This window comes from Pipistrellus hanaki (genome assembly GCF_964339955.1).
Source record: "Pipistrellus hanaki genome assembly, chromosome: 14".
NCBI lineage: Eukaryota > Metazoa > Chordata > Mammalia > Chiroptera > Vespertilionidae > Pipistrellus > Pipistrellus hanaki.
The window spans coordinates 45,771,205-45,792,125 of record NC_140516.1 but is presented as its reverse complement, the minus strand read 5'-3'; the positions used below and the strand labels follow the sequence as shown (position 1 = coordinate 45,792,125).

The following is a 20,921-nucleotide window of genomic DNA, read 5'->3' as shown; positions in this document are numbered from 1 at the left end:
GGCTGCTAATACAGAAAGCACGGCTGCCGTCAAGTCGATGGGGGAGAACCGATGTCATTTCGTAACCACCGCGGAGAATGAATCACCGTGGACCAGCTCCTGTCTGCACCGCTGCAATCCGCGCTGAAGTGCCAACAGGCCTGACTGCGCTGTCTGCGACGGGTGCCCTGCCCGGGAGAGCCCCACGGAGGAGGAGTCCCAGCGAGCCGGCCTGTGTGGTGGGCACAGACCCACCTGCAGGCACCCAGGGGCCCCGGAGCCGTTGGCTTCCGACCCCGGGTTCCCAAGGTCTCTTGTCCCTAGGAACCCGCTAGGGCCACTTATCTTTGAAGCAAATTGGAGGAGGAGGGGGCCGTTACACGCTTATTAGAAATTCAGACAAACAATGGCCAGACCACAGAGGCCAAGGGGACTCCCTCATAAAGAAAGAAGTAAGTGTTATTAGGTTCGCAAGCCAGGAGCCGGCCCCCTGCCTTTCAAGAACCAAGAAGAATGCCTTTTAAATCTTTCTCTTTTTTTTTTTAATGAAGTTCTAAGCAATAGAAAAAGGACCCAAAGAAGAGGACAGACATTACAACCAAAGAGCCACAAATTCCTGTCTTGCTGTCACTAATTTCATGCCCATCAGAGGCTGAATAATTTCCAAGGCCAGTCTCCCCGGTGGATTTTGTGTCCGCCCTCCCCGGAGATAAATTATGTCGCGACGTAGGCCCTCACTCCCTGGTGCTTTTCAAAGGGTCCCCTGGCCTCCTGATTCTGCGCACTCGCCCACGGGAGAAATAACTCAGAAACGGACTATTGGGGGAGCTTGACCTGGAGGAGGTGGGGGGGCAGCAAAGAAAAGCTCAGAAAGATAGGCAACACAGTATATCACCAGCCTGTCAGCTGGGCCAGAGTGCAGTTACCAGTGTTGTCAGGGTGAGCCACTGTCATTAAACCTTTCTCCTGTGCCAGGCACTGGACTAGCCCCTCTCACCGCTCACAGCAGCCCACAGGAGACAAGGCCTATTCCTACACCCGTATTTCACAGACAAGGACAGGAAACACAGAGCAGGTAAGTATTTTCCCCAACATAAAGTGTTCAGCTTTAAATCCAAAGGGTGGAAGGATGGAGCAAAACAGGAAAAAGAAAAAACTCATGGATACAGACAGCGGTTTGATTGGTGACTGCTGGAGAGCGAGGAGTGGGGAGGCGAAGGTGGAGGAGGGGACGGGGGGACAAATGGTGATGGGGGGAGACGTGACTTGGGAGCGGGGGACACAATATAGGGTACAGATGATGTGTTGTGGAATTGTGCACCTGAAACCCATAGAATTTTGTTAGCCAGTGTCACCCCCAATAAATTCCATAAACAGGAAAAATGTGGTATACGTTCAAGGATGCCGGACTCAAGAAAAGTTCCTACTTGATGGGGAAATTCTGACCTGGAAACTAGTTAATGGGGAAAAAATATTTCCTGCCAAAGGAGATGAGAGAGAGGCAGGGGACTCAGGAAGTGCACAGAACAGAAAGATCAATCCCACGTTGATCTCGAGGTTTCCAAAATAGTCCTCCGAGGCATTACATAAGTAACACAGAAAGGGGGAGAAGAAAGCCCAGGTGCGGAGCGTGTGACAGCTGAGGCTCCCGCGCCGCCAGGGACCTGGGCCCACGCGAGACCTCCGTCTCCGCGCTCCGTGGGAACGCCGTCCTGGGGACCCACCCCTCGGACTCCCAAGGCCATGGGTCACTTCGGCTGCCGAGCAGCCAGAGCCATGAGCTGTGATCGTACATGGAAACCACAAACCGGGAGCCGAACCAGAAGTGAGACCGAAAGATAAAAATCCACTCTCACAAAAAAGAGGACGATAACAGAACCACCGAGACCGAAATCAAAACCAGATCTGCTTTGCATGTGGTATGTGGTTTTGTGTCTGTACTTTCTACGCGTTACATCATGGGTTCCCGTCACATGCTAAGTCGCTGTCGGGTTCCCTTGCATTGCCATGCAAATCAGGGCCTAGAGATGCCAATAACAAGGCCAATCCGGGCCCATGTTGGCCCAAAATCCCAGTAACAGTGGAGGAAGAAAACACCAACTTTCTTACTACTTATTACTATGAAAGCAACAGGTGCAGAGGGCAGGGTACTCAACCCAATGTACACACACAAAAAAAAAAATATTGGTGCTTTTCCTACATTATGATAAAGTGGCCAAATCATGTCAGGAGTAGCACATTGCTGGGGGAATGTATATCCGCATTTATTTTCTAACAGGCATAAGCTGGCACGTTAAACCCACCTGAAAAACCACCCAAGCAAAACACATCTTATTGGGTGGGGGGTGGGTCTCTCTTCCAAAGGAGAAGGCCTACCCCACAGGATTCAGCCCTCTCCATCACCCGAGAACGGAAGCCGAGTGTCCCTTCTTCAGATACAAATGGATTCGCGAAGCCACTCTTCTGTGGGGAGATGTGTCATCTGCTTTCACTCACCACTATGAAACTGTGACATCGGTGACAAGTTTAAAAAAAAAAAAAAAAAAACACACAAAACAAAACAAAGTGTATAAAGCCGGAGGTTTGGTAAACACGTCTGTTGGCTTAGGGGCAATTTCAGAACTTCCTTTAAGTTCCCTTTCAAGAAAAAACGTTTGTGTACATTGGTTCCGTGAGTTTGTTTCCACGAACAGGGAAAGTCTTGGTTTCTTCAACAATGATGAAGAAACAAAAGCTGCTGGACCCCAGGACGAAAACTGAGTGGCTACAGACCAGGAGGAGGAAAACAGGGAGGCTCGTTTCTGATTTTTTTTTTCTTTTTTCTTTTTATTTACTTCAGAGAGGAAGGGAGAGGGAGATAGAGTCATCAATGATGAGGGGGAATCATTGATTGGCTGCCTCCTGTACACCCCCTCCTGGGGATCTAGCCCCAACCCGGACATGTACCCTGACCATGTATTGAACAGAGACCTTCTGGTTCATAGGTGGATGCTCAACCATCAGCCACACCTCCAGGCTCATTAGGATATTAAGGTCAAGAAGCACGTTCAGAATGCTGTGACTCCAAAAACACTCCTGAACTGAGTCTTATAGTAGTTTCCCTATGTCAATAAAGCCCTGATCTAAAACTTGCTGCCTCCTGCACTCTCATTTTTTTAATTCCACAGAAAATTTTAAGCTAAAGAGTAATTACCCCACTATTTCATTTCCGTCATATTTTAAGACTTCCTAAGTCGTAGGTTCTAATCAAAAGGACAAAAATTCCTCCTTGCACACATTTCTACAAGATTTCAGCTCTGCTGTAACGCCAGAAAGCAACAAATTAGTCAAGGAAACACCCCTCGAGGCCTGGAAAAGACATACCCCTAGGGCAGGCCTTTGTACCCACAAAGTGGACACTGACTTTTCCTCAAGAATCTCCAGAAACCCCCTTATTCACTGCATGCCTGCTCACAATGTCTACACAGCCCCTCAGGAGTATAAATCTGACCACTGCTTTCAAGCCAAACCAGACAGTATCCCATAGAACTCAGGGAATGCAAGGGACGCGCCTGCCTTCCCCCAATAAGAGACCTTCAGGATCAGAAGCACGTCTCCATGTTCCCTCCAAATCCATTTAATCACATTCCTTGTTCTAAATTGACAGAGGGCTACTGTATGGCAAGATCAAATTGAGGAATAACTGTGCAAGTGGGTTTTGCTGGAGACGGTCGTTTAAATCAGTGTTTTTCAACCTTTTTTGGGCAAAGGCACACTTGTTTCATGAAAAAAATCACGAGGCACACCACCATTAGAAAATGTTAAAAAATTTAACTCTGTGCCTATATTGACTATATATAAAGTAATTCTCTTGAATAGGAATCAAATAAACACAAAGAAAGTATTTTATAATTACTTTATTATGAAATATTAAGTAAGCAAAATAGTGAAAAATTATAAAATTCTTGTCTTGTCTGCACCTACGGCACACCAGGCAACATCTCGCGGCACACAGCGGTTGAAAAACGCTGGTTTAAATGACCTCAAAGTGTGTTTTACCTGGATTCTACTGGTAAACTAGGTTGGAATACTCAGATTCTCAGAATTCAGTGCTGACCCATTATTGTAAAATGTGAGTTGTTTTTTACCATCATCCCCTTGTTGGTTCTTCAACTGAGTTAAAAGTTGGAAAAAGCCAGAAAGTGAACTCCAACCCATTTGCCTCTGGGAAAGATGTGCCTGGAATGGACACTAACTGCACCCCATACAATGAACTGTACCCCAATCTCAGAGAAGCTCTCAGGGCCTTGACCTTCACTGACACCCAGCAGTCCCAATGGGCGCTGGGGGAAGGGTGCATACCTAGGAACTCCTGGTGGTCCACTGCCAAGCTCCTGCACTCAGCCTTCTCAATTCTCCTTTCAGCAGGCCAAGTCTCCAAGTCCAGTCCATGCCACAAAATAAAAGAAAGCCCCCAAACCGGAAAGGAAAAATAACTAGTAGTTGGGGCTACTTTATGGACTCCTCCCAAAATGAAAGGAAGTTAATAGTTTTTTGAGAACTTCCTTAGCAAACCCAACACTAGAGAAGCAAAGGTAAAAAGGAAAATCACAAATCTTTATATAAAACCATAAAATGGTTGGGACTGAAAACTACTGGTGAATGGATACAAGGCACCTACTACACATAATGACTCTGAGGTGTGGGAAACACCAGTATTTAGCCCTGAAAGTTACCGCTCTAAAGTTCAATGTTTTCATTCCCCTAATCAGTATATACTGAGCGCCTACAACATGCAAAGCTGAGTCACCACTCAACAGCTATTAAAAAGAAAGAAATACATAGATTTTTTTTTGATTTTTTTTTTTTGCCCTGGCCAATTTTTGGCTCAGTGGATAGAGCATCGGCCTGCAGACCAAAGGGTCCCAGGTTTGATTCCGGTCAAGGGGACATGCCCAGGTTGTAAGCTCGGTCCCCAGCAGGGGGCATGCAGGAGGAAGCCAATCAATGCTTCTTTCTCATCATTGGTGTTTCTATCTCTCTCTCCTTCACCTTCCCTCTCTGCAATCAATAAATATAAATATAAATATAAATATAAATATAAATATAAATATAAATATAAATATAAATATAAATATAAAATAAATATAAATATAAATATAAATATAAATATAAAATAAATATAAATTCCTTATTAAGCACACAAGACCTTCCAAGCTTCCAAATATGAATTATATACATATTTCAGAATAATAATCCCCTCTTAACTGCTTTCCAATAGAGAATCAAAGACCCAAGCTGATCAATTTAAATTTAACTGTCCCTTTCCTTCCTCCCTCTCACCCTCCCCCCCCCCCCCCCCCGCCCCCCGCCGCCCCATCATAGTTAAGCAAAAATAAAGAACATTCCCCAGGCCTTCTGCTACAAGGCTTGGAAGAACCCATAAGGGTATCAGGGGCTGGAGACACAGAACAGGAACCTCAAATTTCCTTTCTATTTTAGACTGTCAATAGCATTTAGGAAAAACACCTCGTCTCATTTCTGCTTCATATGTTTTCCTTATTGGTTCGTTTACACAGCGCTGCTCGCCGGCAGCAGTCAGTCCATCGTTTTGTCATTTCTGCCCTTCCCAGCCATTAGCGCGGCTGCCGAGGCGACACCCCGCTGCCTCCCGGGGTGGCTCGCAGCCCGGGTGCATCCTTCCCCCCAAGCGGTCCCCCCTTTGACTAATGTCCACCAACACTCATACATCATTCCCAAATTGGTCCCAATGAATTAAACACAGCTCTGCTTAACATTACGAGATTTAAATGGATTTTCTCTCTACAGGTCTGCCCCATAATTGGGTTTATCCATCTTGTTGAAGTACAGTTTACACTTGCTAACATCACGCCAATTCAAGCTACATTTTCTGCTCCAGTGGCAGGAGCGAGGCAGATTTGTCATCGGATCATAACAGGTAATTCAAACAACAATTAGTTTGATGACGGCCCGTATGTCAATGTCGGCTCCCGGCAGCCCGGCTCACACTCGATGCCTCTCTGTTCCTCAAGATGAATTGTCTTCGCAATTCTTCAATTTCAATCATCAACAAGGCTTCCTGAATCAACTTAAAAACTATTGACACAAGACTATCTTCCCTACAGAGCAGCTGCACCAGAGCCCGGGTGGAAAGAATCCCCTCGCCCCACTCGGATGGGCTACCAGCACACGCTCATCCATTATCGAGCGGCGGACAATTTCCGATTCGCGAGCAAAGCCATTTATTCTGGTTCTCGTCTCAACCTCAAAATCCAGGGAGGCACACAGTGTGGGAATAGAAAGGAATGAATTTGCCTGGGCAGGTTCATCCACCCACAAGTATTCTAACTCTTGTTTAATTTTTTTGAAGTCCCTTGCAGGAATTAATGACAGTGGCCAACGTTTCAGAAAATGTTATGATCCACTGGGTAACACAACTTGTCATCTGTTTGTTTGTTTTTAAAGCTATTGTTGCTTTTAAAAAAAACAACTGACCTCCAAGCATTTTGAAAACTAGAAGACAATCATCTTCCGTAGTAATAAAAGGGTAACATGCTAATTAGACCAGACGTCTTCCCGACGTCATTCCAGATGTCCTTCCTGATGAAGCTGGGGTGGAGGGAAGCCAACCGGGTGCTGGGTGCCTGCAGGCGGCTAGAGGGGAAGCCAGCCCGGGTCCCGGTGCCAGAGGAAAGCTGGTGCTGGCAGCGGGAAGGAAGGAAGGAAGGCCCACTCATGCACGAATTTTTGTGCATCGGGCCTCTAGTATAAATATAAAAACCAGTCCAAGCATGGTTTGAGTGATGCCACAGTCATTAAACCAAGGTGCAAAGTCACACGCTGAAGGTGAGTCGAAATTAAAATAGGACATATGTAAGAAAGAACATCAAGTTAACAAAGGGACTGAAGGTCTATATCAAGTATTTGGTTGAACACCCAAAAAAAAGTATTATTATTATTGTTGTTGTTGTTGTTGTTGTTGTTGTTACTATTGGCCTCTCATGATATGAAAGGGGCTATAATAAGAAAAATGAAAAAGCCACCTCTAATAAACACCCAACTCCATCTCACTGATACACTCTGCTCCCATTTCTGCCCAGAGTGGGTATTATGTAAACACATTCACGCCCCTGGCTGTGCACCTACTGTGTCCTAGGCATCCCTACACAGTGCTACATAAAAGAGGAATAAGATTCAATCTCAGAAGAGCTTATAGTCCAGTCAAATGTTGCAAGGACTGGGCAGAACTTTTTAAGTGACATGAGAGAAATGCAAACAGCAGCCAACAGGAGTCATAAATCTTTGTTATGCCAGCAAAGATGGCCCAGGTTATCAAATTTATCATCTGTGATGTCCCTGACAGGAAATAACAAATATACAATGCATGTCGGGATAAGGCATCTTCTACATCTGCGAGCAGGTCCTTTACAGCGCTCCAGGGTGAAAGCAGAGTTTCGTATTTATTTATCAAGCACCCTGTGTGTGCCACCGCACTGCCCACCTCATGGCATACCACCTCATTTAAACTCCCAGCCACCTTCTGGGAACAGGTACTACCATCAGCCTGCTCTATAAGATCAGGAAACTGAGGCATGGCAGAACTGGGACCCAAACCCAGGTCATCTGGCTCCAGAAACACAAGCTGAACCCCCCACTTCCTCTTGTACCTGTCCCTTTAAAATGCAAAGGCAGCTCTAGCTGGTTCGGCTCAGTGGATGGGACGGCGGACTAAAGGGTCCCAGGTTCCATTCCAGTCAAAGATACATGCCTGATTGGTGGGCTCGATCCCCATTAGGGGGCATGCAGGAGGCCGCCGACCAACGATTCTGATCATTGATGTTTCTCTCTCTCTCTCCCTCTCCCTTCCTCTCCAATCAATAAAAATATTTTTTGAAAGAGAAAAAAACAAAAAACAATGGCCAGCTATCATTTCTGTGTAATTGAAGAGTTTGCTGGGATTTCAAGGTAAACCATTAGGAAAACAGTTTGCAACCACTTATCTGGTTCATCAGGAGTTGATATCACTCAACCAAACCCAGGTCCAGAAACAAATTAGGTGCTAAGCTTGATGAGCCTGCCAGTATCAGCCACAACTGACCCAGTCAGAAATTTCTGTGCTTAGCTAAATGGCCCCATGATCCTCAGCGACTCCAGAAGAAGTAAATGTGATCCAGTGTAACTTATAAAGTAGAGCTACAAAGAAAACACCCCCAGCGCCAGCCAGTTTGGCTCAGTGAATAGAGCGTCAGCCTACAGTCTGAAGGGTCCCAGGTTCAATTCTGGCCAAGGGCACATGCCCGGGTTGCGGCCTCGATCCCCAGTAGGGGGCGTGCAGGAGGCAGCCGATCAATGATTCCCTCTCATCATTGATGTTTCTCTCCCTCCCTCCCTCTCCTTTCCTCTCTGAAATCAGTAAAAATATATTTAAAAAATTCAAACACCCCAGCTGACTGCCCCAGGTCAGGCCTTTCCAGCACTCGCAGTGGGCCATAAGGGGGACACATGTGGCTGACAGAACAGTTGTTTTCATTCTTTCCGAGTGTCTGTCTAGTCAGGACCACCAGACAGTCTCTGCCTCCCCACCAGCCCTCTCACAAGCCACACAGGCTGGGCCCCACGTGCTTCATTCACATGGCGAAGAAGGAACAGATGCAAATATCTCAACTCATACAAACACAATTAGAGCAGATATAAGTTAAAACAATGATACACGTTGAAACAGCAAAACCAGATTGCGTTCTTTTATCTGGCCAATGTAATGCAACTCCTATGGGCTTAGCAGACAAGATGATAACTTCTCCTTTGAAAGGCAGACAAAACACCAAGTCAGACTCCTGGAGTCCAGTCTTGGCCGTGTTTCCGCCATGCTGGGAGACCTCAGACAAATCAATTCGACTCTTTGCCGCTCACTCAGTTCCCGTGCCTTTCAAAATAGACTTGAGCCTGGCCGCTGTGGCTCAGTGGATGGGCGCCGACCTATGAACCAGGAGGTCCCGGTTTGATTCCCCATCAGGGCACATGCCTGGGGTTGTGGACTCAATCCCCAGTAGGGGGAGTGCAGGAGGCAGCCCATCAATGATTCTCTCTCATCATTGATGTTTCTCTCTCTCTCTTCCTCTCCATCTCTTAAATCAATTATTTTTTAATATATTTTTTATTGATTTTTTACAGAGAGGAAGGGAGAGGGACAGAGAGCTAGAAACATCGATGAGAGAGAAACATCAGTCAGCTGCCTCCTGCACACCCCCTACTGGTACATGCCCTTGACTGGAATCGAACCTGGGACCCTTGAGTCTACAGGCCAACACTCTATCCACTGAGCCAAACCGGTTTCGGCTCAATTGTATTTTTTTTAACGGACTCGGCCTTTGCTCTAATTCAGGGGTCTTCAAACTACGGCTCGCGGGCCACATGCAGCCCCCAGGGGAGTCTGATCCTGCCCGCCAGGTTTTTTGGGCAGTGAGCGCAGCCAAGGTGTTACAGTAGGGATTAGTAGTTCATATAGTCCGGCCCTCCAGCTCTCTGAAGGACCGTGATCTGGCCCCCACTTTAAAAAGTTTGAGGACCCCTGCTCCATCTGTTGACAGCATCAGCCCCCCTGGGGAGTGTTAAAAATGCAGAATCTCAGGCCCCACTCTGCCACTGCTACACCCAAATCTGCATTGTGGCATGACCTGGCCGTATGAGCAGCAGCTTCAGGCTCCGTAGTCTCCTGGGTGTGGCAGCAGATGCCCACCTTCTCTCGATGGTACTCACTCAGCGAACAGCGAGCATCACTGCTCACATGGTAATGCAACGTTCTCAAGCTAGAGGCTCCTGCCACTGAGCAGACATCCTTTAGAAACCGGAACATAACCAGACATCCCCCCCCACCCCCGGAAGAGACATTCAAGCTTACAACAAGCCAACAGCAGACCTGACGACCGTTCTTCTCAAAGGAGACTCTGTGCGTCACATTCACCCAAAGAGGGGGCCAGAGCCCAAGATCCCTTACACCAGTGGTCGACAAACTCATTAGTCAACAGGGTCAAATATCAACAGCACAACGACTGAAATTTCCTTTGAGAGACAAATTTTGTAAACTTAAACTTCTTCTAACGCCACTTCTTCAAAACAGACTTGCCTAGACCATGGTATTTTGTGGAAGAGCCACACTCAAGGGGCCAAAGAGCCGCATGTGGCTCGCGAGCAGCAGTTTGCCGACCACGGCCCTAGACTGCTGCTCTTCACCCCTATGCACAGTAAAAATCACCTGGGAAGCTTTTTAGAATGAGGGGTGCCCAATCCCCGCTCCCACACCCTGCGATCCCAATCCAGGTGGGCGGAGGCGGAGCCTGGGCCTACACACTGGTTTTCCTGCTCTCTGTAGGATTGTAATGTGCAGCCTACCTAGTCTAGCGGTTCTCACTGCCATCGACAACTAACGGACATCAACAGCAAAGAAAACGTGTTTAGGCTGCCTATGTCAGGACCCACCCCAGACCTACAACCTACAGAACCTGAAACTCCAGGGGTGGGGCCACAATCTCTAACTTAAGGAACCCTCCCGGCGCCCGCGCTCCCGGCAAGGCTTGCTCAGGTTTATGAAACACGGCCCTCGGCCGTTGAACGGGACTCTCCAAGGAGTGGAACCCAGATTTTCTCATTTTTAGCCACTCCAGGTGATGCCTGCGGACACAGCCCAGCGGGCTGGTTGGTGGCCACTGCATTAGGAAACCCTGGATCCTCTCACTCATCGTTCTGAGCGGACAGTAGTCAGCGTGAGGCTGTAAGGCACAGTCTCTCCTCAGTCTGACTACTGGGGTTGGATTCCCAATTCCTTGATCGCAGGCAAAACACCTTGAGTGCCTGTGACTCTGTTTCCTAGACGGCATACAAAGTGCAATAATGAGGGCAAAAGTGGAATGACACCTTTTGAGTGTCCTTCCATGTTATGATAAAGAATCAATAAATAATTCACAGATAGCACTTAACAGCCAGTGGGTGCATAGGGAGAATTCAGTAAGCGAAAAGCGGCTATTAGTATCAACCATTGTTACTGCCGCTGACCCCTAAGGCCGGGCACATTGTTGTCCAAGCTCCTCTCCATGCACCACGGGAGGCCTCTTCCTGAGCCTTGCAAAGGTGTCTGCCTCTCTTCACATGCCAGTGGAGGAGGAAAGGCCTCAAAAGCTCATGGGAACCTACGGGCAGTCTAGTTTCTCAATGAGAAAAAGTTATCCCAATCAAGCATTGGCCAGCCCTCCATTTTTATTCGGCAAGTGAAAATGACGGAGCATCCAATAAACGACTAATGGATGGGTTTCAGGAGACTATGGGGCAGCAAGTCTCAAATTTCCGAAGGCTGAAAATCAGAACCCTGATTCAAAATGCATGCAACCTCCTGACTGTACCTGAAACCCACTCGATCAGACCCAGGGGAGTGGGGTGCTTAGAAATCCATATGTAAAACATCACTGGGAGATAGCAAGGGACTTGTGTCTGTTTTGCTCATTGATGAATTCCCCAGGCACACAGAGATGCACAATAAATATTTTTGAATGAATGAATGAACAACTGAGCATTCTGAGGTTTGGACTTTAAATTAGATAATTAGACTAAAGCAGTGGTCAGCAAACTGCGGCTCAAGAGCCACAGTTTGCCGCTGTTGACTAATGAGTTTGCCGACCAGTGAACTAAAGCAACTCTGTATCAAGTGAATGAACCTTCGGAATTAGTCCATTGGTATCCATGGGCTTTGCCTACTACCCTAGTGAAATGATATCTCTCTGTCTCACACACACACACACACACACACACACACACACTTCATTCTTTGTGAAAAATGGAGATGGAACCTCACAGATAGGCATGGCCATGGGTCTAAAGGAAAAGGAGAACCGATTATACCAAGAACTGAATCTGCTTCTGGGAGTTCTCCCACTTAGCCTAAATTTGCTCCTCACGTGAGAGAGCAAATCCTGGCGAGATCTGGAAGGCCAGGGAACGTGTGAGGATGTGCTTGGAACACAACTCACTGCACTGGAAACGTGACCTGCAGCAAAGCCAGGAGCGCTCACAAACATCCTGCTCACACCCACTGCTGCTCATCTCTGGACACTTGTATCCCAGGCACCAAGGGTCCACTAGGTCAAAAAGATGGACGCGGAGCCAAAGCACCTTGGGGATCTTAAGACACAGACAAGACTACACGTCAAGTTTACATGCAGGAAGGAGGGGCCAAAATGGGGCAAGGACGCTCCCCAGTTCTATCCTCCTCTCCTGGGCTCCACAAAGACCCCAAGGCCCTGGCGGAGGGCCCTCAGGCCTTCCTGAATCATGGCAGAGGAGCTCTGGGGCCAAGCAGCAGGGGGATGCCTTGGTCCAGCTCAGATGGGAACTTGCAAGCCTGCGGACATGAGGGAAGACAACGCCCACAGCAAGGTCTCCACCGCTCAGCTGTCTAAACAAATAAAATGGTCCATTTCTTCTGGATCCTCTCCTAGTTGTCTTTGCGCGCGCACAAGCATGTGCGTGCAGCATACTCACACACAAACACACACACACACAAGCCACTTCCCATCTTAAAAGATAAACAACCAAGAAAGGTCTACTTGGTTTGTTTTTCCTGCGTGTGGAGTATTTTTTTTCCCTAAATCACATCTGACTTGGTGTTAAAACATCCACCTTCAGCCAAAAGACTCTTAAAACAAAGGCCTAATTGGTGCTGCAGGAGCCCTTCTGCTGGAAACCAAGGGAAGCATCTGTGGGTCTTGACCTCGCTTCCAACCCTGCTCTTAGGGTTGGAATAACCATGAGTGGAAGAGCGCTGGGAGAGCTCTCTTCAGGGAGGAACGGAGGTGCCTAGACTTGGACCCCAATCACCGGCAGGCCCTTCCTCTGAGCCATCTGCGATGTGGGCCCACCTGTGCCCTGCAAACCTACAAAACCTCTGCCTGGTGAATGGAGACGGTGGGAGGAGCTCCGAGGAGCTGAGGCAGGAGCCAAACCACTACCAGCAGGGCCCTGTCCTGGATGACTCTGGGCAACGGAGCCTTATCTTACTTGCCCCTCGTCATAAGCATCACTCACATACCTAACAACCGCCCTGCAGAGCATCTCCAGGATAACTCTTGATATCCAGTGTCGAAGTCTCTGTCGAAAGGTCAATGTGAAGCTAAGCTCTGTCAAAAGGTCAATGGGAAGCTAAGCACGCACACTGCCCTACGCCTCTCCCAGTCAGCTCCTGTGTATGAACAGGTGTGGGAAGAGTGTGACGAGAGGCTTAAGCCTAACAGCAGAAAATTGGAAGCAAACGCCCAACAACACAGAAAAGCTACATGCAATGTGCCCTATTCCAGCTTGGAATGCTATGCAGCCATAAAATTAAAAAAATAAATAAATAAAATAAGCAAATTATTGCTACCCACAGTAACAGGGATAACACTCACAGGCATGATGCTGAGTGGGGCCAGACATGAGACAGTATACTTTGCACGGCTCCATTTCTAAGAAGCTAAAGGGCAGGCAAAACTCATCCATGATGATAGCCGGAACGAGTCCTTAGTGGGAATTCTTACTGGAGGTTGGGGAAGGATGACTGGGAAGAGAAGAGACTTCTGGGAAGTTGCTAATATTCTTTACCAGGGAAGGCAAACGAAAGTCCCTGAGCCACATCCAGACACCGTCAGATTTTATAAAGTTTCATTGGGACACGGTCACAGCTATGCCTTCAGGTACTATTTTTGGGTGTGTTCTCGTCACCCTGGCAGGGCTGAGCAGTTGCCATAGAGATTGTACAGCCCACGAAGCCTAAAATACTTACTCTGTGGCCCTTTACAGAAGAAGTATCCCAAACCCATTCTACATTATACTGATGTGGGTAAAACATCATCCACCTCTCCATTAAAGATCTGATACTGCATTTCAATGAAACTTTTAAAAAGTCAACAAATAACTACGTCTAAAAAAAGGCTTTTCAATGTTCATTCCATACGAATCATTTTTGTTACTTTTGTCTCTTCAAAACTGAGAGGACTCAGGAGGTTGTCAAAAGCAGGGGAAGATCCCAACACAGCCACTGATAAATGTGTCCATACCTTCGACAAGAACATGGCGTGTCTACAGAATCACTCAGCGTCCATTCATACAAACGGTGAACTTGGCCAAGCCCTGAGATTGCAGGAGGGATGGCCAGGGGAAGGGGGATGGCTCTCATGTGACCCACGGTATCATACTACTTGAGGTTATTTTAGGATATAGCTTAGGAGAGCAACCAGCTCAGCTCAGACTGAAATACAGTATTTATGAAGGCTGAACGGGTTTACGTTTCCAGGCAAGAAAATCCGGCCCTGACCATCATACGTTGCATTTGAGCCTTATCCTGGAGACCAGAGCAAAGGGTGGACCCCGGCTGCCCTCCTGCTCACCAAGGCAATGCCACCCTCTCCGCCCGCCCCGCCTCCTGGCTGAGCCGCCGGGGGCCTTGGGAACCATTTTTGTGTGTCTGAGGTTTCCTCTTGTTTGCCCTTTGCTTCTTTTGTCTTTTTTTTTTTTTTTTTTTTTTTTTTTTTTTTTTTTTTTTGGCCATTTATCCTTTGATGATCCAACTAGGATTACAGCTCGCTGCCACTTGGCGTGGCCTGGTCCTGGCCCGGCGAGGGGGGGGAGGAGGACGGAGAGCATGCGGTGCGGGGCCTCTGATAAAACGCCTCTCTGTTTGCCCACATGGGCACCCAGCCTCGGCAAACAGAAGCGGGGCAGAACAATACTACCTGTTCATGGAGGAATAGTGATGGCTTCAGTCCTCCAAACAATGAGCTCTGTAATTTACTCCATCTTCCTCCTGAGAAAGGGCTTCCCAGGGCCCGCGCCGTGCCAGGTGGTTTGCAGAAGAGACGGGCTGCCCGGCCTAACAAGGGCCGCTTCAGCGGGGTGTAAAGACACAACAGCTGGTCTGGTCTCGGCCGGCCTCCCAGTGCCATGGCCCCGGCCAGCCTTTCCACACCGAGATAGGGATCACTACGCTATTCAGGCTCCATGATTCCCACACCCCGGGCGGCAGGCTGTTCCAGCGCTCCCCGGGAGGGAGTGGGCCCCAGGACGCCGGACAGCCCTCCATTCATGGGGAGGAGTCCCGGTTTGGGCACGTCCTCTAACCAAACCCCGAGTCCACAACCAGTTTCTGGGAGCAAGACTCCCTGAGCCGTTCATCAAGGGGGACAAGGGTCCACCGGGCGTGTGCCAGCAAGAACAGTTGGAGGCCCGAGGGAAGACACCAGTCCTGAAAAGGTGTGGGGGCTGGGAGGGTAGAACCAAGGTCATGCTTTTTCCCCTCAAATACACACACGGATCAGCCAGCACTTCAGAAGGAACAGGAATATTTTTTAAATAAGGGACTGTCCCCTTGACATGGGTACAAAACATATCAGGGATCCACCAAATAAAAAATGCCAGCCAAGTCATCGTTTTCCCTGGTGGAATGGTGCACAGGTGACCGGGGGGCAAATGGCCACTTGCAAGTCTCACCCAGGAAGATGCAGCTGAGAAGCAGCAGAGACACACAGATGCCATGAGGCTGGAGTTCCAGGAGACCCCATGCCCACACCCAAGGTACGGGCAAGGGTAACTACAAGGCAGGGAATGCTGGGACAAACACATCATTCACCCCACCAACATCGACTTCTGGGAAGAGAAGGCCCCAAGGCCACACTTGGACATGACAACAACCAGGGTCAAAGCCTCCTTCGAAGGGTTAACCCAGGAGACCGTGGAGGTCCAGCCCCATCAGTTACACCGGGAGGCCATCCATCCCGGCCAGGCCAGGCCAGGCCAGACAGACAGATGAAAATCGTATTAGTCTGCTCTCGCTCCACCACCGCCTTCTGCTGGCACCCGTTCAGCCCGGAGTCTATATTAGTTCATGATTTGTTTAGCCTTTGGATTTAAGAGAATGGAACTCTACGTGAGCAGGAAACAGGACACTCATCAGAAGCTGGGATCTGTCGCCTTTCCCTTCCAGCTCTGTTAGTGTCATATATCAACAGGCCCGGGAGAAATCAACATTTCAGGACAATCAGGTCAAAAGTGATATTCTTAGCACCACTTAACATGATTTTGATCCACCGGAAACAACTCTCTGTCTGTCACACAGCCTCCGCTCCGGTCTCCCCCCTTCACTCTTCCTGGCCACTCTGTAGCCTCTTTTTACTCCCAGTGTAAGACCCCTCCCTGAGCAAAACACAGTAGCCAAGCTGGGGTCTGTGTGCCCATTATGCCTGAACAAGAGACTCTTCACACAAAAACACACACACACACACAGGCTTCCCTTTCTTCCCGTATCTTTCAATCATTTCAGCAGCACATCTTCTGCTCTTGTTCATTCTTTACTTCCTACCTCCCCTAATCCACCACCACCACCACCACCACCACCAACCACCACCGCTGCCATCACCACCATCGCCATCACCACCACCACCATCAACACCACCATCATCACTACCATCACCATCATCGTCATCACCATCATCATCATCATCATCACATCATTTAGGCTGAGGGAAGGAGTAGAGAAGGAAAGACACAAGAGACCTACACATTGACAATTCAAGCGTCAGGATCTGTTGCATGTCCTACCTGAATTGCAATCTGGTGTTCAATCGTTTTGTACGCAGAGTAATGCGTGCTCCCGGAATGAAAATGGAGCTGTAGAAAGAAACCAAATCAAAGCGTTCTGCTGATGTCACAAACTACAAGGGAACATCTTAAGCAGTTTATGAATAGCAGACAAACCTTCCTAGATTGAACTGTATTTTATTTGTTGCTATGGGTAAGATCATCATAATAATTTAAGGTAAATTTAAAAAAAAAAAAATTTTAAAGCCCTATTCAATAAGCAAAAAGGAAGTGGGGGAGAGAGCCAGGAGTGAGAATCAGTAACGTGAAAAGGGAAGGGACGGACGCCCATGTAGACGTTAAGAAGCCGGTGTGCTGAGCAGGAGGCTGCGGAAAAACCAACTGTGCTGCACGAGTGGTCAGAACTGCAACATGGAGGCCAGAGGCAGAGCGTGGAGAGAAAGGGTTAGGAGAAGCCACAAGCCTGCCACAGGTAGACAAGCCCCCAGTGGTGCTAAGAATGGGCTCCAGCTCCTTGCAAACTCAAGTCTATTTGGGGGAAAACAGATGTGTCAGGCAGAATTCAGGGGCCACCCCAGGTCTCTGACTAAGCTATGTGGCCCAGGACACTCTAGGTATCCACGCTTCCCCAGGGAGGTAGCCAACCACTGTCCAACAGCCACCAAGGTTTCTGAAGGAAGACCACTTGGTGGCCAGTGAGTGAATGGTCACCCAGACCCTGCACAGGAAGGCCCTGAAGTCTCTCCTGGGTCTCTCCCTCGGAAACCCTGCTGTTTCCCCATCACAGTGCGCAGCCCCGAAGAGAAAGGGATACCAAGACCCCTCACCACATTCTTCCTTTCCCAAACAGGACCTGTGAATCTTGGAATCCCACCAATTGGGAAAAACAAACACCGCCTGATTTCCTTTATAAATACAACAATCTCTATAGAATCTCAGCACGATCTGAAGGTGCATTTACACACAGATGGTGAAGAATCAGATGGTCCTATGAAATTGCTACCCATCCCCCTTGCAGTAATAGGCCTAGCGGTGTTTCCAAACCGGAGTGATTCTAACATGCTATCGCCACCACTGCTACGATACTATTACCATCGCCATTATCAGAACACATGTAACCTCACCTCCAAAGGTTTTAGACCCTATTATTTTACATAATCCTCTCTACCAAAAAAAAAAATATATATATATATATATATATATACATATATATATTCAGTCCATAAATAAATAACAGAAGGAGGGGGCACGTAAAGGAAGTTTCACTTAAGAACTTCTGAACCAACTCCAACTAAACACAACACCGTAGCAATCCCATTTTAAGCAACAGTCTGAAGCTATATTGCCCATGACATAAGGCTGTGAAGGTCCCATTTTTGGTTCTGAGAGCATTTTACCTGTCACAAACAAACGAAAATATTGCCTGGATATATTAAAGAGTCCGCCTTCCCCAGAACACAACATCAATCAACGTTAAAAGGGGGCACAAGGAAGGTGGGCCCCACAAAAGCGTTTTCTCACCTGTCGTGGCAGAGGAATGAACCCCCACCCCCCGAAACAAGCCAGGGGTGCGTGCTGAGCACGGGAAGATATGCCCCCCAATGCACACAGCTCCCACACAGACTCACAACCGGGTCATCCCAAGTGGATTGCTGCAAAAGCAGGATGAATTTGCACCCTCTCCCCCTGCCCATACCCTCTCCCCCCTCCCCGCTCCCCATCCCTTTTTGTGAAGACTGCCAGTCAGTAAGCGGAGATTGCACTAATTACTGTGACAATGCTGCCGTCGTGTTAAAACAACTTTTGTTAAAACAACTTTTGTGCAGGAGACAGGTTGCTCTGCGAGTTTGGAATTCTTGGCTGGAGAGCAGCCCTGGTCGGGTGGAGGGGTGTGTCCTCCTTCCAAGCAGGGAAGGCAACACTAGCAACGTGTCCCCCTTTCCAGCGGGTTTTCTCCTCCTCTTCTCCAGAGCTTAATGGAGACTTGTCCCAGCTCTGCTTCCCACAGACCCTGCGGGGCCCCTGGGCAATCTGTGGCAGGCTGACCACAGGCATCTCATACCGTCCATTAAAACCGGGCGGGCACCTGATCACCACGCACAGGGTCGTGGAGACAAAACTTCCTCTCATCACAGCCCTGTGGCTGCATTAATGAAACTGTGGCTGGTCCGAATTCAATTTTCACTTGTCGGGTTCCAGGCTTTAAGCCTGGCGTTCGTCACCGCCCAAGCAGCGATGCAACCCGGAGAGGAAGCTGCAATTAAAGCGGGAAAGGTGCAGCGGCGGGTCCTGGCGACTCCGGGAGGACAAAGTTAATTTAAACTGAGCGCACGCACACACACACACACACACACACACACCATCCTAGCGCCCCCAGCAATGTCGCTCCCTCCTCCGGTGTGCAGACACACAGGACAGCCTCCACCAGCCCATCAATAGCCCAGCACAAGCTCCCTGCAGCACCCCTCCCGGCCAGGAGCCGCTGTGTCGGAGGGATTTGGAGCTCAGCGTCCTCCAGCTACAGGGACGAAGCCTTCACCGTTTTCTAGGTTCTCCTTTGGGCCTCCACCCTCTCTTTTTCCCCAATAGCCCCCCTTCCGAAAACACGTTTCCAACTGCTTTTTCCTTCCCTGTCAAACACACGGATGCCTTGTTCGTTATGGTCTAGCGTTTCAGGGCAAAGATAAAATACCTGTAAAATCTTGGCATTCTAAACTTCAACACCCCTGCATTTCTATCTCTGTGAAAAGCTGTAAGGCGGGAGAGAACAAGAGATGGTTGGCTCTCTGCTTTTTCTTGTTTGTTTGTTTGTTTGTTTGTTTGTTTGTTTGGAAGAGATGGGAAGGTTGCAAGACGCAGGACAAGACACTTAGGGGCTCTCTAAGGCATATCTGAGGTTAAGAACCAGGTTCCCATCATCTTCCCCTCTTGGGACCGCCCTGCTGTGGACCACCTGCAGCCCTGAGGTCACTTCCGCTCGCAGCCACTGTGGCTGTTGTCCCCTGGGCATACAACAGGCCCTCAGCGGGTGCCTCCCTCCCTGGGGTGTCACCAAATGAGAACTCCAAGGTACTTTCCAATTAATTCCTTCCTGTGAAACTCTCAGCAAAGTAGACCTCCCCTTCCTGTGTGTTTGTTTACGGTGGCCAAGCCCACCCAGCCATTCTCACACCCGAGGGTGACCTGGCCCTCACTTGTCCTGAGGAAGCACCAGGGAGAGGTGGCTGTGCCCAGCATGGGAGGGGTGGGGGGGCACATTCACCAGCAACTGGGAAACCAACATCTCACAGTTAACTGCTCCCCCTTATTAGCATCTCTTGATTTCTCTCATTTTATTCCTAATCGCCACGACTCACCCTAAATGGGGTGTCTCGACTCAAGCAGTCAGCGATTTCCTAAGACAGGAGGAGCGGAAATGGGCTTTTACAACCAGGGAGATCTCATCCTCAAAGGTGACTAAAAGGAATCAAAACCCTACGTTGGTTTTTCCAGCTCCAGATAAACTTCCCATGTGGTGAAGATTCCTTTCTGAGGCCTGTTCACCCCACTGAATGGGGACAAGAGGTGGGGCATTTGCTTTATGTTCAGCTTCATGAATCACCTAACTTTCTATTTTATTAAAAAGTAATAATAGCCCTAACCGGTTTGGCTCAGTGGATAGAGCATCGGCCTGCGGACTGAGGGGTCCCAGGTTCGATTCCGGTCAAGGGCGTGTACCTAGGTTGCGGGCACATCCCCAGTAGGAGGTGTGCAGGAAGCAGCTGATCCATGTTTCTAACTCTCTATCCCTCTCCCTTCCTCTCTGTAAAAAAAAAAAAAAAAAAAAAATCAATAAAATATTTTTTAAATCAGTAATAATAAAATCCAGATTCATTTCCTGCAAGGTTTTGGTTTCGGGGCTGTTTTGGTCCCTTTTCCTTCCTTTTCGCCTGGTAGCTACCAACATCGGCCACTTGAAGTTCAATTTCCAAAGACAGAGCATTTTAAAAGACAGAGCAGAGCTGGCTTTAAAAATAGTGACGATAGCAATAACACCTAAGGCGTTTTCTTACATCATCAGTCATTCTCAGGACAGGAACTGCACCCCTCTGCGGGGAGCCTCTTCCATGTAGTGGGAAGCAAACTCCTGGCCAGCACTTTGGGCTCCTGCCTGCCCTTTAAAAAAAAAAAGCGTCCAGGGGGCCTCTGACTACCCCACTGGGGAGGCAAAACCAGCTCCGACTGGTAGGTACTGGTAGGTACGTGGGCTCAGGCATTCCTGCGAAGATCCAGCCACCGAACCCTCACCCCATCCTAAAACAACAAGCTGAACAAAGACACCCCCTCTT

General features: G+C 48.5%; 1 protein-coding gene across 1 annotated transcript in view; it reads right to left on the bottom strand.

Annotated features, from left to right (window-relative positions):
* The window catches only part of TCF7L2 (transcription factor 7 like 2), a 194,732-nt gene that overhangs the window by 164,657 nt on the left and 9,154 nt on the right, over positions 1–20,921 (bottom strand). Inside the window, 1 exon segment of the mRNA XM_084903412.1 lies at positions 16,594–16,662. Coding sequence (XP_084759538.1) covers positions 16,594–16,662 — 69 coding nt within the window.